This window comes from Chiloscyllium plagiosum, chromosome 16, assembly GCF_004010195.1.
Source record: "Chiloscyllium plagiosum isolate BGI_BamShark_2017 chromosome 16, ASM401019v2, whole genome shotgun sequence".
NCBI lineage: Eukaryota > Metazoa > Chordata > Chondrichthyes > Orectolobiformes > Hemiscylliidae > Chiloscyllium > Chiloscyllium plagiosum.
Window position 1 is genome coordinate 69612136 of NC_057725.1, and position 27239 is coordinate 69639374.

General features: G+C 45.5%; 1 protein-coding gene across 3 annotated transcripts in view; it reads left to right on the forward strand.

Annotated features, from left to right (window-relative positions):
* Positions 1–27239, forward strand: part of acp2 (acid phosphatase 2, lysosomal) — a 121056-nt gene that overhangs the window by 70625 nt on the left and 23192 nt on the right. Inside the window, exons 9-11 of one of the 3 annotated variants that reach the window (XM_043706322.1) lie at positions 8929–9035; positions 10590–10774; positions 21062–22663. In XM_043706322.1, coding sequence (XP_043562257.1) covers positions 8929–9035; positions 10590–10774; positions 21062–21192 — 423 coding nt within the window. In that variant the 3' untranslated portion in view covers positions 21193–22663. Of the gene's footprint in view, positions 1–8928; positions 9036–10589; positions 10775–18330; positions 18547–21061; positions 22664–27239 lie in introns of those variants that run through there. The other 2 variants (XM_043706323.1, XM_043706324.1) reach the window with 2 other exon arrangements.

Here is a 27239-nt window from a genome sequence, read left to right on the forward strand (position 1 = left end):
AATTCAATATGACTTGTAAGGCAAGACCTACCCTTCACAAATCCGTGCTGGCTGTCCCTAATCAAGCAGTGTCTTTCCAGATACTCATAAATTCTATCCCTCAGTACCCTTTCCATTACTTTGCCTACCACTGAAGTAAGACTAACTGGCCTGTAATTCCTGGGGTTATCTCTATTCCCTTTTTTGAACAGGGGCACAACATTCGCTACTCTCCAGTCCCCTAGTACTACCCCCGTTGACAGTGAAGATGAAAAGATCATTGCCAACGGCTCTGCAATTTCCTCTCTTGCTTCCCACATAATCCTAGGATATATCCCGTCAGGCCTGGGGGACTTGTCTATCCTCAAGTTGTTCAAAATGCCCAACACGTCTTCCTTCCTAACAAGTATCTTACCAGTCCCTATCACACTCTCCTCTTCAACAATACGGTCCCTCTCGTTTGTAAATACAGAAGAAAAGTACTCATTCAAGACCTCTCCTATCTCTTCCGACTCAATACACAGTCTCCCACTACTGTCCTTGATCGGACCTACCCTCGTTCTCATCATTTAGTATCTGAGGAATCGCAAATTGTGCTGAACATTATGCAATCATCTCAGAACATTCCCACTTCTGATATTATCTTGGGTGGAAGGTCATTTGATGAAGCAACTGAAGATGGTTGGGCCTAGGACACTGCCCTAAGGAACTCGTGCAGAGATGTCCTGGAATTGAGGTAACTGACTTTCAACAAAGATGACCATCTTCCTCTATGTTAAGTATGACTCCAACCAGCATTGAGTTTTGGTCCCAGTTCTGATCGGGCTCCTTAAATGTTTGACTGCAGTCTTGGTTGAATGCAGTCTTGATGTCAAGGGCTGTTACTCTCACATCACCTCACCTCTGAAGTTCAGCTCATTTCAACTTCAGTTGTCCTGAGATAAGAGCACAGTCCCTAGTGGAACCCAAACTGGGCATCATTGAGCAGGTTATTGTAGAGCAGGTGCTGCTTGTTGCACTGTTGATGACCACTTCAATCGCTTTACTGATGATCAAGAGCGGTAATTGGCTGGGTTGGACTCATCTTGTTTTTTGCATACAGGGCAGACCTGGGCAATTTTTCACATTGTCAGCTAGATGAAAGTGCAGCTGTAATGGAAGAGTTTGGCTAGGACAGAGGCAGGTTTTGGAGTCTGCAGGTCTATTTCTCAAATGTCAGTACCTATAGCCTTTGCACTATCCATTGTCTGCAACTGTTTCTTGGAGACAATGGATAGTTAATTGAATTTGCTGAAGACTGGTACCTGTGACCCTGGGGAACACTGGCGGAGGTCGAGATGGATCATCCACTTGGCACTTCTGACTGAAGCTTGTTCCAAATGCCTCGTTCTTATATTTTGCACTGGTTTGACATAGAATGTAGGAGCAGGAATAGGCCCTTTGAATCTGCTCCACATTCAGTGTGCTCATGGCTGATTATCCAGTGGACTCCCAGCCCCACTGTCTTCCCATCTTCTTTTGTCCTAAGTACTATATTTGCAGTTGAGTGGGCTGGTTTCATTGACAATGAGAATATTTGTGGAGCCGCCTCCTCCAGTCAGTTATTTAAATGTCCAGCACCATTCATGACTAGCTGTGGCAAAGCTTAGATCTGATCTGTTGTTGTGGGATTGCTTACCTGTCACTTACTGCTTATGCTGTTTGATATTCAAGTAGTCCTGTTTGGTAGCTTCACCTGCTTGACACCTCATTTTCAGGTATGTCTAATGCTGCTCCTGGAATGCCCTCCTGCATTCTCCATTAAACCAGGGTTGATCCCTGGCTTGACGGTAATGGTTGAGTGGGAGATATGCCAGGCCATGAGGTTGCAGATTTTTGTGTTGGAGTATGATTCTGTTGCTGTTGATGATCGACAGCACCTCATGAATGCCAAGTCTTTAGTTGCTGGATCTGTTCAAAGGTGATAGTGCAGCACATCATGATGGAGGGTATTCTAAAAGTGAAGCCATGACTTTGTCTCCACAATGACTCCACAATGCAGTGGTCACTCTTACCAATACTATCATGGATTCATACATCTGTAGTAGACAGATTTGTAAGGACTAGGTCAAGTATATTTCTCCTTCTTGTTAGTTCCCTCACTACCTACCACAGACCCAGTCTAGCATTACATCCTTTAGAACCCGACCAGCTTGATCAGTAGTGCTGCTGCTGAGCCATTCTTGGTGGTGGACATAGAAACCCCGCACCCAGAGTACATCTTGTGCCCTTGCTATCATTAGTGCTTCCTTAAAGTGTCATTCAACATGGAGGAGTACTGATTCATCAGCTGAGGGAGAACAGTACAAGAGTTTGCCCATGTTTAATCTGACACCATGGAGATTCAAGGTGGAAGCAGTCTGAAAAGTCTGCTGTGTTGGGCTCTGTGCCATACTCTGGCATGGTGGGCTCCTATTCCCCCAGCCCCCATTAGCCACCCCTGAGGAAAATGTTTAGCACAAGGCAGGTAGAACACCGAGAACACTTTAAATTAGGATTTGGAGACGCTGGAGTCAAAATGAAGAAGTCTGAAGGAAAGGGAGCTGGGGGAGTGCAGCAGGCAGGGCAGTCCCCTACTGTGTCGGGCACACCCGCAGTCGCTGCTTCAACTGCCATGGCGGTGCCTTTAAGCTCGGTAGAGCGGCAGAATCTACTCACTGAGTTTGCAAAACTCCATGAAAAGAATCAAAACAGCGCTGGAACCGATGACTGCCAGGCTGACAAAGCATGAGCAGGAGATCCGGAAGTTGGATCAGCGGTGGAAGCGGTTGAGCAAAGGACCGCGGCCTCTGAGTTCATGACAGAGAACTCCGAGGGGTAGGTCTGAACCTTGCTGGAACAGGTAGACTACCTCAAAAATCGAGTTTGGAGAAAAAACTTACATGTCGTGGGTCTTCCGGAGCATGAGGAGGGCGAGACTCTGGCTGAGTTTCCTGAGTGGTGGCTCTTGGACTTGCTGGGGCTGGAGATCAAGTCGAGCCGGGCCAGTGAGTGTGGAGCAAGCCCACCAGATCGCGATGCGCAAGTCCGGGTCACATCAGCTCAGTCCTAGTGCGACTCCAGCACTGTAAAGAAAAGCAGTTAATAATAGAAATGTGCAGAAGACTAGGAAGAGATCCACAGGCTCTGGTTTATAAAGGTTCGACGATAATGTTTTTGCAAGACTTTACTGGGGCCATAGATTGATAAATTCTTAATCTCGCAAGGAATTAGAGGATATCGGGAGAGTGTGGGTAAGTGGCGTTGAAATGCCCATCAGCCATGATTGAATGGCTCGATGGGCTGACTGACCTTCCTTCCACTCCTATGACTTCCGGTCTAATAATTAAGAAAAGGAAGACTTTTGATGATGTTAAAAAAAAAGATTTAAATATTCAATATTCTCTGAGGTACCTAGCAGTACTACATTTTAATCATGGAGGGTCTGTCTTCAACTTTGATTTGGTGGAAAACAAACAAAAGAATTTTTGAACTTGCTGGTATGGTAGACTTGGACCGAGGGGGAAAGAGGGAAAGATGTGTGTGGACAATGGCACAATATTTTTCCATCTTCTCTTTCTTTGGTCTTTTCCCTATCGTGGTCTTGGGCCTCATAGGCTTGGTAATGCTTTGGTGTAAAAGCTGGTTTGTTTTATATTATATCCGTTTGGTAATTATCTGTTTTTTTCTGTTCTGTTTTCTGGATGAGGAGTGGTTATTTTTTCAGTGTAAAGATGTGTGGTGTTGAGATGTGGAGGGTCAGAGGAGGGCATCTATTGTTAACTTGCAGCAATGTAAATAACATGTTTTTTTTCCCATTGCCTGGGTTTGGGGCACGGCCTTAACTGGAACGTGCCAGGATGGCTGTAAGGTTGGGAGTGAATGCCCCCTATGGGCGAAGGGGGAGATCTCTGGAGATTTGTGGTTTTTGAGTTTATTTGTTCAAGTTAGGAGTAGTGGTTAGTTTCTTAGTTTTAGTAGTATTTGTAGGAATAGCTTTTAGATTTGATAAAGTCGTGTTTTTTCCACTCGCTGCACATTCTTCCTCTCGGGGGACTGCGGGCTGTAGTGTGCGATCGTGGCTAGCGATCTGTTCAGGTGGTGCACCTGGAATAGAAAGGGGAGCCAATCCCCCCATTAAAAGGAAAAAAAGTGCTCTCAAATCTTAAGAAGGAAAGAGTTGACATTGCAAGAGACACATTTAACCGATAGGGAACATCTGAAGTTACTGCAGGGGGGACATGATAGGGTGTTCTTTTCCTCCTTTAACTCCAAAAGCAGAGGAGTGGCCACACTGGTATGAAGGAACCTCCCATTTCAAGTGATAGATCAAACCAAGGATGAGTATGGACTGTTCATCCGTCTCAAGGCTCTGGTACACGGAGAAGAGAATGGCATCCTGAATGTTTCCTGTCCCCCGGCGCGTCCTCTTAAATTTTTAGTTGACACGGTCTCTAAATGAATGGCTCTTGAGGTGTGCCGTATGATTATAGGAGGAGACTTTAATCGTCTCATGGACCCTGGGATAGACAGGACGCCAAGGGGTCTGTCGGGTAAACCTCTGCAGTGTAGACAGTAATTGGACTTGTGTAAGGAGTTGGGGCTAGTGGAGGTGTCTCCACCCTAATGGGAGGGTTTTACCTTTCACTCCAACCCGCAAAAGTGCCACAGAAGAATTGATATGTTCTTTGTTCCATCGGTTTGTTTGGGCTTGGTGTTGGCCTGCAGGATTGGGAACATAACTGTTTCGGAACATGCGGCAGTGTATTTGGATGTTAAGAGCAAGAGAAGTGGACATACTGCACTGGTGCATGGATCTGTTTCTGCCGAAGGATGTCAACCTTGACATGACAAGGACGTTCAGGGCTTTCTGGGACCTCAATTGGGGTACAGCCAGTAATCCATCAGTGCTTTGGGAGACCACCCAGGCGTATTTAAGGGGTCTGATTATTTCAGACTGAACAACGAGAAAGAGGCAGAGAGGAGAGCAGCAGCAGGTGCTTGAGACCGGCTAAAAGCAGTCGAGTTGGCATATTATAACCGACCATTGTGGTTAAGTTACAACGGGTCACGGCTGTCCAGATGCTCTGGACTCAGTGCTCACATGAGCGGCGAAGAGAGGGGTCTTCTTTGCAAAGCAAAGGCAGTTCGAATATCGAGATAAGCCAGGTAGATACCGGGCTTAACTGGCTATGGAGAAAAGTGCTCCGCAGTGCATTGCCTCTATTAGGGAGAGAACTGGCAACGTCACTCATGAGCTGAAAAAGATTAATGCCAGATTTCGGGAATTCTGTGCAGAGTTATACAGGTCAGAGGGCTTTGGGGATGGAGTAGCGAGAATGGAATCCTTTTTTGAAAACCTGGGCCTCCCTGATATAAACACAGATCAGGCCTCCCTTTTAAATGCACCTCTGATGATACAGGAGGCTGTAAGGCAGCTCCAAGGTGGCAAGGCACCCGGTCCAGATGGGTTCCCGAGTGAATTTTACAAGGGGTTTATACACACGCGAGTTGAACCACTCCTGGAGATGTATATTCATTCGTATAGCCAAGCCTGCCTTCCGCCCTCTCTTAGAAAGGCCAATATCTCCCTTATTTTAAAGAAAGGGAAAGCCCTGAGGATTGCATGTCATACAGGCCCATCTCGTTGTTGAACGTAGACTTCAAAATTTTATCAAAGGTGCTGGCTCTGAGATTGGAAAAGGTGTTGCCTGTTATTATAAAAGAGGACCAGACTGGTTTTATCAAGGGCTGCAGCTCTTCCAATAATGGATTAGTGGTGCTGGTGCAGTGGTAGGCTGGCGCACTGACCTCTACACCGCTGAAGCCAAACGCCAACTCGAGAACACCTCTTCCTACTGCCCCCTCGACCATGACCCCACCCCCCCATCGCCTGTCTCTTTGTTGGCTACATAGAACAGTCGATCTTCCGTAATTACACCGGCACCACTCCCCACCTCTTCCTCCACTACATTGATGACTGCATTGGCGCCACCTCGTGCTCCCGCGAGGAGGTTGAGCAATTCATCAACTTCACCAACACATTCTACCCTGACCTTAAATTTACCTGGACCATCTCTGACACCTCCCTCCCCTTCCTGGACCTCTCCATCTCCATTAATGACGACCAACTTAGCCGTTCGCCCCATTAGTGGGGGCTCCAGGACTTAGACCGGGGTCAGTGGACTCCGGCTTTAGAGCATGGCAGGGTAACGGAATCTCTTGTTTGGGAGATTTATTCAAGAGAGAGGTCTTGATGTCTTTCAACCAATTAAGTCAGAAATACAGGATTCCTAACAGGGACCTTTTCCAATACTCCTAGGTTAGGGATTATATAGCGGGTCGGTGTGGACTTGTTGGGCCGAAGGGCCTGTTTCCACACTAAGTAATCTAATCTAATCTAATCTAATCTAAGTCAGAAATACAGGATTCCTAACAGGGACCTTTTCCAATACTCCTAGGTTAGGGATTATATACAGAAGAAGACCATGCTCTTGGCTCAGCCCTACAATTTGGATATAGAAAGAAGAGTGCTCCGATGTGGGATGCGCTCTCTCAGTTCTATATATCATCTGCAGAGGGGGAGTGCCTTGGGGGATATGGAGAGACTTCATGAGATCTGGAATCAGGGGTTGGGGAAGACATCTCATCGGAAACATGGGAGGATATATGGGGGAATGTAAAGAAAATTTCAATGTGCAATAAAGCACAAGGTATGCAATTGAAGATCCTCCACAGGGCCCATATGGCACCACAGAGGTTAGCAAAGGATCTTCTCTGAAAAGTCCCAACTGTAAAATTAGCACAGGCACCCTCACACATTGCTTTTGGTCTTGCGACAAGATTCACGGATACTAGGATACTATAGTGAATGAGCTGGAGAAGATCCTGGGACTTGAAGTTAAGGAGGATCCGGTGTCCCTTCTTCTTTTGGGGCTACCGAATCTGCCCTCTCTGGGTGAGCATGGGAAGAGGTTATTTAACATTCTTAAACACTCTGCGAGGAAGAACATTCTAATGAATTGGATATTAGAAAATCCTCCAGGTCTTGCAGGGGTGGCGCAGACTTGTGATGGAGCATGTCTCCCAAGATTATCTGACAAGTATGGTGCACCATGGAACAGAGCAATTTTATAAGGCATGGCGGTCCTTTCTAAATTACACAGACATGGACCTATCAGTGGTACTGATGAATGCCTTTATATAGCCACGAGGGCCGTATATAGTGGTCCAGGGACCCCGGGGGGGTGAGGGGGTGAGGAGGCCTAGTAAGTACGATTATAATAACTGTTGCTCCTATGGATGGGAGCTTCGGTGGAGGTGCAGCAAGTGGAGTACTGTAACGTAGTGTAATGTAATGTCATTTAGTTTCATTGGATTGTAATTTAATTTAATACTATTTCATTTAATTTGAGTTTAGTTTAATTTGGGTTAAGTAAATAGGAGATGGTTGCATCTTGAAGAGTAGTAGGCAGTTTATTGTTAACGTTACTCTAATGTGATATTATTTCAACTTTTCTGTATTTCTGTACTTTTATAACTTTTTCTTTTTTTGGTAAAAGAGTAAAAAATTTTCAATAAACATGTATATAAAAAAAATCTGACACTATGAGACTTCATGGAGCCTGGAAGTCAACACCCTCCCATCTTACATGCTTATAGAAGTGTATAAGATCATGAGAGGCATGGATAGGGTGAATGCACTCAGACGTTTTCCCAGGGTTGGGGAATCGAGGACGAGAGGGCATCGGTTTAACGTTAGAGGGGAAAGAATAAAAGGGAACCTGAGGGGCAACTTTTTTTTTTACACAGAGGATGGTACATACATGGAATGAGCTATCAGTGCAAGTGGTTGAGGTGGGTACATTAAAATATTTCAAAGGTATTTGGACACATACATGAATAGGAAAGGTTTAGAACAATGTGGGACAAGATCTTTCCTGCTCCTCGGATGCTGTGTGACCTGCTGTGCTTTTCCAGCACTATTCTAATCTTGACTCTGATCTCCAGCATCTGCAGTACCCACTTCTGCTTAGAACGATATGGGCCAAGTGCAGGGGAATGGGGTTAGAGTGGATGGAATTTTGGGCCAAAGGGCCTGTCTCCGTGCTTTAGGACCCTATGCTTCTATGACAGCTGTTTACCACTGTGCCATCATCTCTGCTGGGTCTGTCCTGCTAATGGGACAGTAAATATCCAGGAATGGTGATGGTGATGTCTGGGACATTGTCTGTAACAAAGGATCCCATGAGTGAGTGTGTGTCAAGCTATTGCTTGTCTGGTCTGTGAGACAACTCTCCCAATTTTGGCACTAGCCCCCAGCTGTTAGTAAGGAAGACTTAGCATGGTTGACAAGGCTGTTTCTGGCGTAGTTGTTTCCAGTGCCTAGGTCGATGCCAGGTTGTCCATCAATTTCATTTCTTTCTTGAGACTTTGTAGTGATTGATACAACTGAGTGCTTGCTAGGTCATTTCAGAGGGCAGTTCAGAGCCAACCTCGATCCTGGGGCTCTGGAGTCAAATATAGGTCAGACTAAGTAAGGATGCAGATTTTCTTCCCTGAAGAACATTAATGAACCAGATGAGTTTTTCATAATTCCATCTGCCATGGCGAGATCCTCATTACAAAGGTATCTGGAGTAATAGTCTAGCAATAACACCACCGGACCGTCACCCCTCTCAGATTGGTTATACATGCCAAGGCCAGCAGAGATTGAGACAGGGCCTGTGTCCCTGCAGTTTGATGATTTTGGTTTGGAAAGGCTTTGTGTGTTTAGCAGGCTAGATGTCCAGCCACTGGTTGCTTCTCAATTTAACGCATGCGGTTGAAAAAGGGGAACTTCTCATAGGACTGCAGCCTGACTTGGTTCCAGGGAGAAAGGGATTCGGAGAACAATTTCTAACCTTTTTAAACAATGTATTCTTTCCACAGCATGACACAACACTCGTAGCACTTCAGATGGCATTGAATGTGTACTCTGGCACCATTCCTTCCTATGCTTCCTGTCACATGTTTGAGCTGTACCAAGAGGATGATGGGTGAGTTCTGTGGGGACTCTGAAACAGTCACTGCTGGCTGCACCTCCATTGATTTATAACAAGGGTCCACTGGCTTTAACTCTTTATAAATATCTGTGACATAGCTTAATTCAGAGAAACAAGCTATTTACAATGACCATTCACTCTAGGTCCACCAGCAAACAATTACAAATGTAACTCATGACCTCTAATCAGCGGGTGGCAAAGTTCTGTTTGTAGAGTTCCTGTGGCCTGTTTCATGTGGTTCTGACTGGTCTCCGCAACATGAGGAGGTTCTTCCACAAATGGTGGTTTCTCAAACCTTGGGCAATGTTTTCCCAGGACTCCCAGAACTGTATGTCTGTTCCTCAACCATTTCCCAGTTACGTGGTCTTCATCAGAGATTTAATGCTGCCCTATTTGTCATCTTGGGCAGCTCTCACTGCCACTCACCAGTCACATTTCTGCGACTGCTCACGCACTGTCCCTCCGTGCGGCTATGCAGTCTTCCCCTTCAGCACAAGTTCCAGACTCCTCCTCCAGTTGGACAAAGACATTGGACTTATCCTGAAAGGGGAGCAGGCCACAAGATTGACCATGCCCACTGCATGACATTCTCCCAAGTTGCTGACCTCTGCTGGCAGGGACCGCAGTCTCCCCGAGGGGATTGCCGACAATGACCAGGCCCCACATTCAGCTCCACTTGGAATGCAACATGGAAGTCCTACTCACCTCCAACACTGCACAATATCTCGACAATGATGGCTGAGTTCCGACGCACACTTTGCTAGCAGCCCTTTCTGAGAAATGCACCTCTCAGGATTCCTAAACCTTCCTCTTGAATGGCTACTCAAATGGGCAACATAAGTTTGTCTTTTACAAACCTCAAAGCTAATCTCCACCTCGACGTTTTGCTCACGGCCTCAACAACTCTGCACCTTGACTTGTCATTTCTGAGGCATCAGCTTCAGATACAAGCCCCTGTCAGTGAAGGCTCACTGTTGGTCATCATCTCCTCCCAGTACTGACCGTCTGATAGTGCAGCACTCCCCCAGTCCTGACTCTCCGACAGTGCAGCCCTCCCTCTGAACGACATTGTAAAGTACAATTTGACAGTTAACCGCTTAAGCCAATTTGATGTCCAGCATCCAAGTCTTCGTCAAAAAAAGGGAAAATAGAGAGAGAGGTTTAGGGACTTAAATCCAGAACTTGAAAACAACATGGAGTGAGTGGGCATGGAGATACTGAAGGCAATTTGTGTTGTGTCGATATTGCAGTATGTATGCAGTATATGTATATAACAGCGGAGAAGAGTCCAGAGGTACAAGTAGAAGAACCATGAATCCCCGTTTTTCTGACTATCCAATGGGTGAGTGTTTCTGCGGCATGTCCTCCAGTAGCTAGTGAGGTGTTGGGGCTTGTCAGTAGACAGCTTAACTACTGTCACATCTATGCACTATTGTCCTTTCTTTCAGTCCCATCAGAGTCACATTGACCAGACGTATTTGTCCCTTCAACTCCCTCTGCCACCCCCCCCTCCCCATTCTTCTCACCTTCTCTATGTGCTTTCTGCAGGTCCTTCACATTGGACATGTACTTCAGGAATGACACTAGTACTGAGCCTCACCTGCTTGTTCTGCCATCCTGCTCTGAGCACTGTCCCTTAGAAACATTTATCGAAAACACCAAAGATCTGATCTCTGACAACCGAGACGAAGAGTGCAAGTTCACCAGTCCAGCTCCCTCAAGTATTCAGACAGGTAATTACTATCACAGCTTTTCTAAATTCACTTCTGAGATGTGGACATTGTTATCTGGATACAGTTCATGGCTACTATTGTGTATCAGAGGTGGGGGAGATCAGAATTAGGCCAAGTGATGCCTATTTTCACGGTTTGGCAACGAAAATGGATTCGGAATGTAATAGTACCATTTTGCTGCCAGATGCTACATTAGTGAGGATGTTAATGCACACCCCATGAATGTCTGTTGTCAATAATCATCCAATGCTGATTGTGGTGTTGAGTGTAATACTTATACAGGTCGTTCTGCTATAACGCACGTTTCGTTAGTGCTAATTCACTATAACATGATTGACGAATTGGGGACAGTGTTTCTATAGTGCAAAGTTTGAAAGCGTGTATTGGTTATAATGCGATTCCGGCCCCATTAGTTTAAATGGTGCTCCTATTAAACAATTTTCCTATGACATGGGATTGCATGAGAAAGGAACTTCCGTGTTATAGCAGAATCGACTGCATAACATTAATAGACTGGACAGGATTGAGGTTCACAAGGAGGAGGTGTTAGCAATTCTGGAAAGTGTGAAAATAGATCTGTCCCCTGAGCCAGATGGGATTTATCCTTGGATTCTCTGGGAAGCAAGAGAGAAGATTGCCGAGCCTTTGGCTTTGATCTTTATGTCGTAATTGTCTACAGGAATAGTGCCAGAAGACTGGCAGATAGCAAATGTCCCCTTGTTCAAGAAGGGGAGTAAAGACTACCCTCATTCTTATAGACCAGTGAGTCTTACTTCAGTTGTGGGTAAAGTGTTGGAAAAGGTTATAAGAGATAGGATTTATAATCATCTAGAAAGGTATAAGTTGATTAGGGATATCAACACAGTTTTGTGAAGGGTAGGTCATGCCTCACAAACCTTATTGAGTTCTTTGAGAAGGTGACCAAACAGTTGGATGAGGGTAAAGCGGTTGATGTGGTATATTTGGATTTCAATAAGGTGTTTGATAAGGTTCCCCACGGTAGGCTGTTGCATAAAATGTGGAGGCATGGGATTGAGGGTGGTTTAGCATTTTAGATCAGAAATTGGCTAGCTGAAAGAAGACAAAGGGTGGTGGTTGATGGTAAATATTCATCCTAGAGCTCAGTTACTAGTGGTGTACCGCATGGCTCTGTGTTGGGGCCACTGCTGTTTGTCATTTTCATAAATGACCTGAATGAGGGAAAAGAAGGGTGGGTTAGTAAATTTACGAATGACACCAAAGTCAGTGGAGTTGTGGATAGTGCTGAAGGATATTGTAGGTTACAGATTCCTGAAGAAGGGCTCATGCCCGAAACGTCGATTCTCCTGCTCCTTTGATGCTGCCTGACCTGCTGCAATTTTCCAGCAACACATTTTCAGCTCTGATCTCCAGCATCTGCAGTCCTCACTTCCTCCTGTAGGTTACAGATAGCCATGGATAAGCTGCAGAGATGGGCTGGGAGGTGGCAAATGGAGTTTAATGCGGAAAAGTGTGAGGTGATGCACTTTGGAAGGAGCAACAGGAATAAAGAGTACTGGGCTAATGGGAAGATTCTTGGTAGTGTAGATGAGCCAAGACATCTCTGTGTCCATGTACATAGTTCCCTGAAAGTTGTCACGCAGGTTGATAAGGTTATTAAGAAGGCATATACGGTGTGTTAGCTTTTATTGGTAGAGGGACTGAGTTTCGGAGCCATGAGGTCATGCTGCAGCTGTACAAAACTCTGGTACAGCCACATTTGGAATATTGCACACAATTCTGGTCACTGCATTATTGGAAGGATGTGGAAGCTTTAGAAAGGGTTCAGAGGAGATTTACTACTGATATTGAGGGAAGGTCTTATGAGGAAAGGCTGACGGACTTGAGGCTGTTTTCGTTAGAGAAGAGCGTTGAGGGGTGACTTAATTTGAGACATATAAGATAATCAGAGGGTTAGATAGGTTGGACAGTGAGAGCCTTTTTCCTCGGATGATGATGGCTAGCACGAGGGGACGTAGCTTTAAATTGAGGGGTGATAGATATAGAACAGATGTCAGAGATAGTTTCTTTACTCAGTAGTGGGGGCGTGGAACACACTGCCTGCAACAGTAGTAGACTCACCAACTTTAAGGGCATTTAAATGGTCATTGGATAAACATATGGATGAGAATGGAATAGTGTAGGTTGGATGGGCTTCATATTGGTTCCACAGGTCGGCCCAACATCGAGGGCCAAAGGGCTTGTACTGCGTTATAATGTTTTATGTAATGCTTTCATTCTGGAGCTCAACTGATCAGCTCTCACCCTCTGAAGCTCTCGCAGCTGAACATAGAAGTAGCAAGGAGGAAGACACCACCAACTTTATTATATCACCAGCTTAATGCAGTGTAATTTCTGTTTGATTTCTTCTCACATTGATTCTCCAAGTATTTGATGCCTTCCAAAGTTATTTAGAATGCAGAGGTTTACAGGGAGTAGTGTGCCAATAATTGCAGTTGTGGAGGTCTTGTGATAGTGACTGTACCTTGGGACAGGGGCTCCAGGTTGACATGCTCCCTCGGGATTGCTGACCCTGGAATGTATATCATGATGTGGTCAAACAAGTTGGTTATCAAGCTGTAAATCTTTCCAATACACCTGTGGCAAACAGATGGAATGAGAGAGTCTCCTGGTCAGCCAGAACTTTAGTGGGCGGCACGGTGGCACAGTGTGCCGCCCACTCTCTGCCTCACAGCGCCAGAGACCCGGGTTCAATTCCCGACTCAGGCGACTGACTGTGTGGAGTTTGCACATTCTCCCCGTGTCTGCGTGGGTTTCCTCCCACAGTCCAAAGATGTGCAGGTCAGGTGAATTGGCCATGCTAAATTGCCCTTAGTGTTAGGTAAAGGGGTAAATGTAGGGGAATGGGTGGGTTGCGCTTCGGCGGGTCGGTGTGGACTTGTTGGGCCAAAGGGCCTGTTTCCACACTGTAAGTAATCTAAGTAATCTAATCTAATCTTTACTGCAGTGTAACCACCTTTCCACATCACCCCGTTTGCAGGCGCTTAACATGAGCAGGTTTCATCCCTGTTTCGAGGGGCAGTGGCACATTGACATCCACAGTCTTTCACAAAAATTCTTATAACATGGAGACCAGGCGACCGAACCAAAATCAGATTCCCTATCACTGTATTTGCGACACAGAAAAGTTAAAATACTCAATGATCTTCAAAACTGATCCCAAACCAAAATGAGAAGATAAAATAATGAAAAATCAGTGAGGGTTCTAACTCACAATTCTCACTCATTGCACTCTTGCGCATGCATACCTTCCCCCTGCCTGCACTGGTGTACCCACTCGCACGTACACTCTTGCTTAGCCCTCATGCTTGTTCTCACACATGGACTCGCACTCGCACACCAGCTTGTGCTCACAATCTGTCAAGGTGTTTTAGCTGGCTTTGGGTATCCTGCATAAACCAGTTCTCCCTGGAGTGTGTCCATTACCAGATATTTATCTTGGACTGGGAGGATGAGAGAATACAACACACAGAGCAGTCCAAGCTGCCAGAAAGTGCGAGCAGGCAAGGGAGAAAAGGTCTCAGCAGGAAACCACACCCAGACTGAGAGATTATGGAGCAATTCTCTAACCTGTGCTTCAGTGTGGAACACTGTTTGAGGCATCTGTGTTTCTGCTGAAATTCACAGGGCAAGGAACAACGGTTACAGAGGCTGTAAATTCTTCTGGTTCCTCCCAGGCTAATCTGGGGTTAATTTCCAACATCTGCTGGTTTAATGTCAAACGTTGTGTAAGGGAGGTCTCTGACACTCTCCATCTCCAGCCGGATAACCACTTTTGATTCTCTTACCAGATAGAAGCAGTCAGAGCGAGCACATGGCTTAACTGAGCTTACAGCATTCCCCATTCTGTCGGGTACCACCAATAACTCAATCCTCACTTTTTTGCAAGTGTTGTGAATCAGTTGTGCCTTATTTCCTAATGTAAGGAATTTCCATCAATGTCCAGTGCTGGGATGATAACACAGTGAGTGTTAACACAGTAACAAGCCATTCATGGCTCATTTGGTAGCTGTCTCACCTCTATGCTGAGTTACAAGATTTTGGATTCATTGCAGGGTTTGATTCTGAAGCTCAAGGCTAACAATCCAGTGCAGCGTCAACTGGGTTTCGTAGTGTCTGAGCTACTGAGCGTGTTTGGATCCATGTAAAATTTCTCACAGCAGGGTTGCAAAAATGATCAGCAGAGTTACCCTGGCGTTTACTATTTAACCAAAATGTTAATCAAGTTAGACAGCTCCTGGTGGGACACTTCACCCTCGTTCACCATCCTAAAACCAGAATATCTGGTTATGAGCGAATGACTGTGTTTGCTATTCACAGACTGGATTCTGTGTTTCCACACCTAAGCATGGCTATTAGTTGTCCAGAGAGCGATAGAAATGTAAACCTTGCTTTATGTCCCTTCCCGGTACCTTCATTCTGTGCTGCTCACTGTCCAAGCTACAGCAAGTCAAGTGCAGCTTCTTCGAGCCAATTGGCTGACCCCAGTCCACAAACCTCTCGTGTAAAGATTATGCATACAATAAAACCCATGCAGCCACATTAAAATGTGACAGAGCAAGGTGTTCGGTCTGCTCCCTCAGTTACTCCTGAGGATCCCTTCAATGTCAGCAAGGTATCTTTAAGGATTTGTCATGGTCCACCCCATACTACTTCACTCCACCATCATCCGAGTACATCCATCAGGCCACAGCCAGAAGACGAGCAGCTGAGGGTAAAGAGGAGGAGGCAGCTTGTCTCCAACCACTTTATCCTGAAAGAACATCACCATCAAGGTGCAACACTAGATAAGGACAGCTCCAATTACCCATTCACAGAACCTTCTGCCTGTATGTCACTTAGTATCAGAGTCCTCACAGCTATGATCAAAAAATAACTTAAAAATTGAAGCTATCAGAACATTCCACAACTAATTATTTTTATACAAATTTAAAGGTGGAATCCCAAATTGTACACAAATGTGGTGTATTACCACAGTGTCTGATGTATGTAGGTTACGTCCTACAACATCCTTCAGTGCTGATGGCATCTCACTCTCTTTGTGCAACATCAGCCCCAGTAATTTGGATTCCGATTGAAAGTTGCAGTGGAGCCTGAGAAAACAGCCATCATGACTCAGGTGTCACGGAGCCACTTATTCCACAAACACTGCACAAAATCTGTCAGCCAAGTTTTTTTTTATTAGAGTAGATTAGATTACTTACAGTATGGAAACAGGCCCTTCAGCCCAACAAGTTCACACCGCCCCGCCGAAGCACAACCCACCCATACCCCTACATTTACCTCTTACCTAACACTACGGGCAATTTAGCGTGGCCAATTCACCTGACCTGCACATCTTTTGGACTGTGGGAGGAAACCGGAGCACCCGGAGGAAACCCACGCAGACACAGGGAGAATGTGCAAACTCCACACAGAGAGTCACCTGAGGCGGGAATTGAACCCGGGTCTCAGGCGCTGTGAGGCAGCAGTGCTAACCACTGTGCCACCGTGCCGCCCACAGTTGTTTCAGACCTCTCTGTGTTCTTTGACACTGACATTTTCTGATATCCTTCCTGTCGGAGAAATTTGCCCAGTAGGTTAGCCATCACCAAACAGAGCTCAAAGTGAAATTGACAAACCATTTATTGCAAGCGATATCGCTGGAGGAGAAAACAGACTAGCTGACACAGAACTGACAGTCTGCCCAGAGAATTTGATTTCTCCTTCCAGAGCTGAGGATGAGACCAGTTTTATAGTAATGCTGCACAATGACACTGGTTAAGAAATGGGAAAATACAATGTTTCTGAAAATGGATTAATTTAGTTGCAAGGGTGCTAATTCAAAAACAGTTATCAGATGAATGTCCCGTTCCTTCACACAATGCAACATCCTGACAGTATCATGGTTTCATTCATCTTCACAGGTAGGTGTTAAAGTCTTTTCTGGAGTGGAGAGGTGTTTCCATTGTCCTGTGGTGCCTGTCTGTCTGTCCTACTCTTTGTGTGGCTTTGCTGTTGCTGGGTTGTGAAACTGCCCTGAGGGCTTTAAGCCTCTGTCATGTCCATGGGAGCTTGAAAGCGTATTCCATTGTCTGCGTGCCGTCTGACCCGGTTCATGAGCTGCTCGGGAATTCTGGGTGCCCTGGTACAATTTCTCCAATTTGTTTTTGTGGGCCTATCGTGGGTTAGCAAATCTTTTCCCACACTTCCCAATGCAGCAAGTGGTATGTTGTGGGCTTTCTTTAAAAAAAAATACTTCATGAGGTGTGCGTGTTGCTAGCAAGGCCAGTTTTGTTACCCAACTCTCACTACCCCTTAACTAAGTGGCTTCCTGAGACCTTGAAGTAACATGTAGGCCGGGCGGGGTAAAGATAGCAAACTTCCCTCCCTGTGAGATATTAGTGAAGCAGATGGGTTTTTACCACAATTAGTGATAGTTTTGTGGTCACCATCATGGAGACTGATTTTTAGTTCCAGATTTATTAACTGAACTTAAATTCTACCAGCTGCCCTGGTGTGGTTTGACCCATGTCCCAAAACATTAGCCTAGCCCTCTGGATTGCAAAACCAGTGGCATGAGCAATGTCTATGATGGAAATGTGTTGCTGGAGAAGCGCAGCAGGTCAGGCAGCATCTAGGGAACAGGAGAATCGACGTTTCGGGCATTAGCCCTTCTTCAGGAAGCACAGTCTACCCTGGCCATACCCATTAACTACATGTCACTCTGTCGAAGATTTTTGCAAGTCATGGCACAGCTTTTTTTTAAACAGAAATTTTCTAGAATCCCAACAGTATCGAAACAGGCCCTTCAGCCCAATAAGTCTACACCGACCCTCCGAACAGTATCCCACCCAAACCCATTCCCCACTACTCTACTTTTACCCTGACTACTGCAAGTAGCCAACACATCTCCGAGCATTCTGGGCAATTTTAGCATGGCCAATTCACCTAACCAGCACATCTTTGGATTGTGGGAGGAAACCCATGCAGACACAGAGAGGATGTGCATACTCCACACAGATAGTCGCCCGAGGCTGCAATCGATCCTGGGTCCCTGGCGCTGAGAGGCAGCAGTGCTAACCACAGCTTGTGCAGCTTTCCCTCGTGTGAGCTTGCCATGACTGCAGATCACACTTCTCTGCTACCATCTAAATTACTGAATGCTCAGACATCCATTCAGGGATTAAAAAGCTGTGCCCAGGATAAATATGCAGGGTTGACAATTGTGACTGTAAATAATTATTTACGCAAGATAAAACCATAAACTACAAGAACAGAATTAGGCCATTTGACCCATCAAATCTGCCCTGCTTTTGATCATGATTGATGTGAATCTCCCCATTCTGCCTTCTCGCCGTAACTTCTGATCACTTTACTAATCAACTATAATAGAGAAGCTTCAAGTGCTTGAACGTCCTGCTAATGATATTTTAAAAGATCTGAATAATTGACACTTTCACTGGCCTGCAATAAATATGAATGACTTCGCTTTTAGTTACTTTAACACACCCTCTTCGTTCATTTGTTCTATACAGCAGAGGGTGAATGGACATAAAATTCCATAGCTTTATTTAGAGGGTTCCTTAAAATTTGTTAGTGCCGGAGGAAAGATCACAGAAGCGCTTCACAGGAGGCTCCCAAGCACTGAGGATGTCACCCAGACAGGGGACGAAACGTCTGCAACACAAATTCCCAGCTCGGCGAACAGAACCACAACAACAATTTGTTAGTACTCTCCATATCTTCATTAAACTGCCTGTTACATTTGTGGTCTAAAGTCTGAATCAATTGATCAGTGAAATGAGTGATAACGGTGTTAATTTTCATCAGTCCCTGTATCTCATAATCAAAGGGTTTGTGTCTGACTCAATGTGAATTATCACACGGCTGACCAATCACAACCTAAAACTTAGATCAGGCCCAACCTTGTTGAACTACCCTGTTACTAAGTCTTTTCAAAGGATTTGGGCATCACTGGGCATGATTGCCTGACTCCAGTCCACCCCGACCTCAAATTTACCTGGACCGTCTCAGACTCCTCCCTCCCCTTCCTAGACCTTTCCATTTCTATCTCGGGCGACCGCATCAACACGGACATTTACTATAAACCAACCGACTCCCACAGCGACCTAGACTACACCTCCTCCCATCCTGCCCACTGTAAAAAAATGCCGTCCCATATTCCCAATTCCTTCATCACCGCCGCATCTGCTCCCAGGAGGACCAGTTCCAATGCCGTACAACCCAGATGGCCTCTTTCTTCAAAGACCGCAATTTCCCCCCAGACGTGATCGACGATGCCCTCCACCGCATCTTTTCCAGCAACACATTATCAGTCCAGAATAACTTCTTCCCTGGTGGAACTGTTTACATCCTGTGAGGAAGGACTGCAGATGCTGGAGATCGGAGTCGAAGAGTGTGGTGCTGGAAAAGCACAGCAGGTCGGGCAGCATCAGAGGAGCCGGAAAATCGATGCTTCGGTCAATAAGGAATGAAGGGGTGGCCCAAGGGGGCTGAGAGATAAATGGGAAGGGGGTTGGGCTGGGAGGGGTAAGATAGCTGAGAATACAATAGGTAGATGGAGGTGGAGATGAAGGTGATAGATTGGAGGGGCGGGTGGAGTGGATAGGTGGGAAGGGAGATGGGCAGGTAGGTCAGGTCAAGATGGCAGTGGGCCCCAGCTATGCCTGTCTCTTCGTCGGGTACGTGGAACAGTCCGTCTTCACCAACTATACAGGCACCATTCCCCACCTTTCCCTCCACTACTAAGGCTTATAATTAAGCTTTTCCAACAACACACTCTTCGACAAGTTTTGCCCCATCCAAGATCCTAGCACCAAGTGAGTCCCAGTCAATATAGGGGAAGTTAAAATCCCCCACCACAACAACCTTGCTGTTTTTGCATCTTTCCAAAATCTGTCTACATATTCTGTCCTATCTCTCCTGCTGGCTGTTGGCAGGCCTGTAGTATACCCTTAGCAGTGTGGTTTCACCTATTCCTGAGTTCTACCTATATTGCCTCACTGCATGAATCCTCTGATGTATCCTCCCCCAGTACAGCTATGAGATACTCCTTTACCAATAATGCAACTTCCCCCCCATCCCTTTTACCTCCCTTTGTATCACACCTGAAACATCTGAATCCTGGGGCGTTCAGCTGCCACTCCTGTCCCTCTTTCAGCCAAGTCTCCGAAATCGCAATAGTGTCCAAGTAGTTCCAAGCACGAACCAAAACTCTGAGTTCATCTACCTTGGCTATTAAACTTCTCACATTGAAACATGTGCATTTCAGACCATCTCCCCTGCTCTTTTCAGCAGTGTTTCTCTGCCTATTCTTCATCGAGAGTGTGGTGCTGGAAAAACACATCAGATCAGGCAGCATCCGAGGAGCAGGAGAATCGATGTTTCGGGCATGAGCCCTTCTTCAGGGAGGCCTCACTTTCCCCTATTCTTCGTCATGTTTGCCTTGGTTTCTACTTCCCCCTCAATTTCTGCATCATTGCCCTACCCTTCTGGTTCCCAACACCCTGCCACAGTGGTTTAAATACTGCTTTGCAATCCAGTCACAGTTGTCAGCTGCAGCTGTCAATTAGTACAAGATGAGCTGAAAATGTGTTGCTGGAAAAGCGCAGCAGGTCAGGCAGCATCCAAGGAACAGGAGAATCGACGTTTCGGGCATAAGCAATTCCTGAAGAAGGGCTTATGCCCGAAACGTCGATTCTCCTGTTCCTTGGACGCTGCCTGACCTGCTGCGCTTTTCCAGCAACACATTTTCAGCTCTGATCTCCAGCATCTGCAGCCCTCACTTTATCTCAATTAGTACAAGATCCCAACAATGATGATGTGATATGCTGCTTCAGGGACTCGGATGAAGAATAGATATTGGCCATGCTGCCAGCTGGACTGATCCCTCCAGTAGAGTCATAGAGATGTACAGCATGGAAACAGACCCTTCGGTCCATGCCGACCAGATATCCCAACCCAATCTAGACTCACCTGCCAGTACTCGGCCCATGTCCCTCAAAACCCTTCCTGCCTTTTAAATGTTGCAATCGTACCAGCCTCCACCACTTCCTCTGGTAGTTCATTCCATACACCTACCACCCTCTGTATGAAAATGTGCTGTTGGATGTCCAATAGGGCCAGGGGCTCTTTTACACTAACTAGGGAGGTCAGCCGGCGTCTGAAAGACAATGATGACTCTCTGAAATGTTGAGGTGGTTCTGAATGTTTAAAAACCTCCCTTATGGTCTGTCTGTTTTGCAGAGAGGATTGTGATTGCAGTATTGTCCGTCTGCCTGCTATTGCTGATCTTGATGCTGATTGCCCTGTACTGCTTCTGGAAGCGGAAGACTCACCATCACAGAGTTCCTTCCAATAGCGAGGAGCTGGCCTGACAGTCAATGGCATTGCTGCCACACCCCAGCTTGGAGGAAGATTGACTGATTTAACCACTTCCTTGCCAAATTATCAGACTTCTAATTACTGACTGGAAATTGAGTGTTTTGTACTTAGCTAAGAAATTTGTTTTGTTGTGTTATTATCATTGAGGTTGTGGGGTATATTCCTTATTTTTGTAATCGGTGATTGGACCAACCCTACCCTTGACTCCAATGCCATCCCCCACCTGCTTCACTCTTTGTTGCTGACCCTCTCGCCCACCCCCACGCTTTGAGTGGGGAGCCTTATGTGGCACTGGCTGCCACAGGATGTTACTTTCATACCTTCTGTCCTCTCTGCCATAAAGATTGCCTATTTTCACCTCTCTAACATGGTCTTTCTCTGCCTTTGTCTTAGTTTTTTTGGTTGCAATATCCCCTCACCTAATGCCTTTAACACTACCAGCTCCATCTATGTTGATGCACTTCTGTGTGACACTAGGGTCCACTAATGCCTTGAATTTACAGTTTCTCATCCCTTTGTATGAACCACTTAATGGCATCTTTCCCCTTCCTATGTGTGTAACTTTCTCAAGCTCAATAGCCCCCAAAAATCTCAACTCTCCATTTCTTAACTTTGTCCCTTTGAGTATCTTCCCAGTTGGGGGTCATGCTTTCAAACACCAAGACTCCACGTTTTGAAATTTCCTTCTAAACGTCTCCTCCTGAAAAAGCATCACTTGGACTAATATTTGATCCCTCCTTGTAAAACTTCCTCTGGCTGAGATCTCCCTCAGGACACTGGAGTTGGACTTTAACTTTGGATGTGCTATGTGCTGTGTAAGTGGCGATTATTAGACCTGCAGTGTTCAGTGAGCTTCACTGTGGATCTCAAAAGTACTCCTCACAAGCCTCTGAGGCGGCTGCAGTGAAGGGTTGTTTGTACATGACCATTGCTAACAGATTGTAGCTTGACTTGACACAATTAACAATGGCCATAATTTTAATTTTGCAAAACAAGGAAACTGACAATATATTGGGAAAACGTGTTTGAGCAGTAAGCAAAAACTGAGCTGAAAAAGATTAGCTCCTTGCTTATGATCCCATAACATGAATATTTTTATCAAACTACAGTATTAGCAGTTGTTTTCTGTACTTTTCCCTTCGTGCCATTTTATTTCAGTATCTTTGAGGACTCTTGGTCACTTGGGAAGAGCCTGCCCTGACACCAATGACTAGCCCTGTTTCCACTATGCACAACCTTGTGGGACACCAGCCTCTGCTGGGATCCTACCTTACGTATTATGAGAGGAGCATGTTGGAATGACACTGTCACTGTCAGATTGCAGCAGTGTGGCAATGCAATGCAATACCCTCGAACTGAAGTCAGAACTCAGGACTGTCTTGTTCAGCACTCAAAGAACAAAGAAAATGACAGCACAGGAACAGGCCCTTCAACCTTCCGAGCTGCGCTGATCCAGATCCTCAATCTAAACCTGATGCCTATTTTCTAAGGGTCTATATCCTTTTGCTCCCTGCCCATTTATTTATCTGTCTAGATACATCTTAAATGACACTATCGTGTCCGTCTCCACTAGTAACGCGTTCCAGGCACCCACACCCCTCGAGTAAAGAACTTTCCACGCATATCTCCCCTAAACTTTTCCCCTCTCACATTGAACTCGTGACCCCTAGTAATTCCCCATTCTGGGAAAAAGCTTCCTGCTATCCACCCTGTCTATACCTTGTATGATTTTCTAAACCTCAATCGTGTCCCCCCTCACCCTCCATCTTTCTAATGAAAATAATGCTAATTTACTCAACCTCTCTTCATAGCTCGTGCCCTCCATACCAGGCAACATCCTGGTGAGCCTCCTCTGCTCCCTGTCCAAAGTATTCACATCCTTTTGGTAATGTGGTGACCAGGACTGTACGTAGTATTCCAAATGTAGCTGAACCAAAGTCCTAAACAACTATAACATGACCTGCCAACTCTTGTACTCAATACCCCGTCAGATGAAGGAAAGCATGCCGTGTGCCTTATTGACCACTCTACTGACCTGCATTGCCACCTTCAGGGAACAATGGACCTGAACACCCAGATCCCTCTGTACATCAATGTTCCCCAGGGCTTTTCCATTTACTGTACAGTTCGCTCTGGAATTGGATTTTCCAAAATGCATCACCTCGCATTTTCCCTGATTGAACTCCATCTGCCATTTCTCCGCCCAACTCCAATCTATCTATATTCTGCTGACAGTCCCCTTCACTATCTGCTACTCCACTAATCTTAGTGTCATCTGCAAACTTGCTAATCAGACCACCTAAACCTTTCTCCAGATCTTTTATGTATATCACAAACAATAGCGGTCCCAACACGGATCCCTGAGGAATACCACTGGTCACAGTTCTCCATTTTGAGAAACTCCCTTCCATTACTACTCTCTGTCTCTTGTTGTCCAGCCAGTTCTTTATCCATCTAGCTAGTACACCCTGGACTCCATGTAACTTCACTTTCTCCATCAGCCTACTATGGGGAACCTTATCAAACGCCTTACTGAATTCCATGTATATGACATCTACAGCCCTTCCCTCATCAATCAACTTGGTCACTTCCTCAAAGAATTCTATTAAGTTGGTAAGACATGACCTTCCCTGCACAAAACCACACTGCTTATCAGTGATAAACCCATTTTCTTCCAAATGTAAATAGATCCTATCCCTCCATGTTTTCTCTAGCAGCTTTGATACCACTGATGTCAGATTCACAGGTCTGTAATTATCTGGATTATCCCTACTAACTTTCTTAAGCAAGGGGACAACATTAGTAATTCTCCAGTCCTCTGGGACCTCACTGTGTTCAAGGATGCCACAAAGATATCTGTTTAGGCTCCAGCTATTTCCTCTCTCATTTCCCTCAGTAACCTGGGATAGATCCCATCTGAATGGGACTTGTCCAACTTAATGGCTTTTAGAACGCCCAACACTTCCTCCCTCCTTAGGCCGACTTGACCGAGAGTAATCAAACATCTCTCCCTAACCTCAACATCTGACATATCCTTCTCCTCAGTGAATACCAATGCAAAGTATTCATTAAGAATCTCACCCGTTTTCTCTGACTCTACGCATAACCTCCCTCCTCTGTCCTTGAGTGGGCCAACCTTTTCCCTAGTTACCTTCTCGCTCCTTATATATGAATAAAAGGCTTTGGGATTTTCCTTAACCCTGTTTGATAAAGATATTTCATGACCCCTTTTAGCCCTCTTAATTCAGATTGGTCCTATGTTCCCAGTATTCTTCCAAAGCTTCGTCTGTCTTCAGTCGCCTCGACTTCATACATGCTTCCTTTTTCCTCCTAGCTAGTCTGTCAGCTGTTCCTGGTTGGCCAGTGGATTAATCTGCTCCATACAGTGTGCCTGAGTGCTTGGTGCTCTGTCACTGTTCCATCTCAGAACTAGTACTCCAGTATTAACAGTACATTGTTTATTTTAGTTTCTCTGCTGTCACCTTTCTGTAGTTGTATTCTTGCCACTGTGTCTCAGTCAGATGTTGTAAAAGGCCACATTGTTGTTATCAATCATGTTCCATGTCATAACACTAGCTGATTTATTAACAAAGAGTAGTTGATCCATTAAAAATATTATCTTAATAACTACATTAATAAATAGGATCTCAATAAGACCATAAGATGCAGAGGAGAACTAGGACATTTAGCTTAATGAGTCTACACTGCCGTTCAGTGAGATCATCTGATAATCAAAGTTTGGGAGAAGATTTGTAGCTCGGGTGCTCGTTGTTGTGGTTCTGTTTGCCGAGCTGGGAGTTGGTGTTGTAGACATTTCGTCCCCTGTCTAGGTGACATCCTCAGTGCTTGGGAGCCAAGTTTGTGCGAAGATTTGTAGCTCGGGTGCTCGTTGTTGTGGTTCTGTTTGCCGAGCTGGGAGTTGGTGTTGTAGAATTTTGTCCCCTGTCTAGGTGACATCCTCAGTGCTTGGGAGCCTCCTGTGAAGCGCTTCTGTGATCTTTCCTCCGGCATTTACAGTGATTTGTATCTTCCGGTTGTCAGTTCCAGCTGTCCGCTGCAGTGGCCGGTATATTGGGTCCAGGTCGATGTGCTTATTGATTGAATCTGTGGATGAGTGCCATGCCTCTAGGAATTCCCTAGAGCCACTGCAGCGGACAGCTGGAACTGACAACCGGAAGCGGCAGAGACAAATCACTATAAATGCCGGAGAAAACATCACAGAAGCGCTTCTCAGGAGGCTCCCAAGCACTGAGGATGTCACCTAGACAGGGGATGAAACGTCTGCAACACAAATTCCCAGCTCGGCGAACAGAACCACAACCGTGTGGGCGGCACGGTGGCACAGTGGTTAGCACTGCTGCCTCACAGCGCCAGAGACCCGGGTTCAATTCCCACCTCAGGCGACTGACTGTGTGGAGTTTGCAGGTTCTCCCCGTGTCTGTGTGGGTTTCCTCCGGGTGCTCCGGTTTCCTCCCACAGTCCAAAGATGTGCAGGTCAGGTAAATTGGCCATGCTAAATTGCCCGTAGTGTTAGGTAAGGGGTAAATGCAGTGGTATGGGTGGGTTGTGCTTCGGCAGGTCGGTGTGGACTTGTTGGGCCGAAGGGCCTGTTTCCAAACTGTAAGTAATCTAATCTAATCTAGATCATCTGATAATTCTCAAATCCACTTTCCTGCCTTTTCCTCTCACCTTGATTCCTTTACTGATGAAAAGTCTATCTCAACTGTGAATATACTTAACAATCCAACTTCACAGCTGTCTGTGGTAAAGAATTCCTCAGATTCTTTTGAGGAAAGAAATCCCTCCTTATCTTTAATGTGTGACCCCTTTCTGCTGAAAATCTTCCACAAGAGAAAAAGAAAATCCGTACCTACCTTGCCACCTCCCCTGAGCATCTTATGTTTCAATAAGGTCATTCTTCTAAATTTCAACATGCACAGGCCCAACTTACTCAATGTCTCCTCATAAAGTCCCTCCATTTTCAGTATCCACCAACTGAGCCTTCTCTGGAATGCCTCCATTGCCGATATATCTCTTTTTAGATAAGGGGACCAAAACTGTTTACTATTCTCTGGTCAGACCAGCTGTGGTCTGACTCATACCTTGTATAGTTTTAGCTAAACCTCCCTATTTTTGTACTTCATTCTCTTTGAAATAAAGGTCAATATTCCGTTTGCCCTCCTTCATTACATACAGAGAAATTATTACCTCTTGTCAGTGAGATCAGAACAACTGACAGAATCTTAAAATTAAAGCTAAGCTTTCCACCGTGAAGTACATTTACTCAGGGAGAGGAGTAACTCTCCCCCCAAACAGCTGTTGATGCAGATGTCAATTAGACTTTCAGAACTGTAATCAATAGATCTTTATTGGTTGATGTTATCAAGGGGGTAATGGCGAGTCAGCAGAGTTCAGGTATAGATTAGCCATGAAGTTCCAAGTGGCATGTTTCTGCACCAACAGTTAAAGATTTTAATCGCACAAATCGTTCCCATTTGTAATTTACCATTTGTAATAGTTGTTCAAGGAGCAACTGTTGAGTGTCCTTGATAAGTATGTACCCGTCAGGCAGGGAGGAAAGGGTCGTGTGAGGGAGCCGTGGTTTAATAAGGAATTGGAATCCCTTCTTAAATGGAAGAGGGCGGCCTATGTAAAGATGAGGCGTGAAGGTTCAATTGGGGAGATTGAGAGTTATAAGGTAGCCAGGAAGGACCTGAAGAGAGAGCAAAAGCAGCAAGGAGGGGACATGAAAGGCCCTTAGTTGGTTAGATTAGGGAAAACCCTAAGGCTTTCTATAGGTATGACAGGAATAAAAGAATGACTAGAGTAGGAATAGGTCCAGTCAAGGATAGTAGTGGGAAGTCACGTGTGGAGGCTGAAGATATTGGGGAGACACTGAATGAATACTTTTCGTCAGTAGTCAATCAGGAACAGGACATTGTTGTCAATGTGAGTACTGAGTCACAATTAAGTAGAATGAATGGCTTTGAGGTATGTAGGGAAGAGGTGTTGGAAATTCTGGAAAGGGTGAAAATAGACA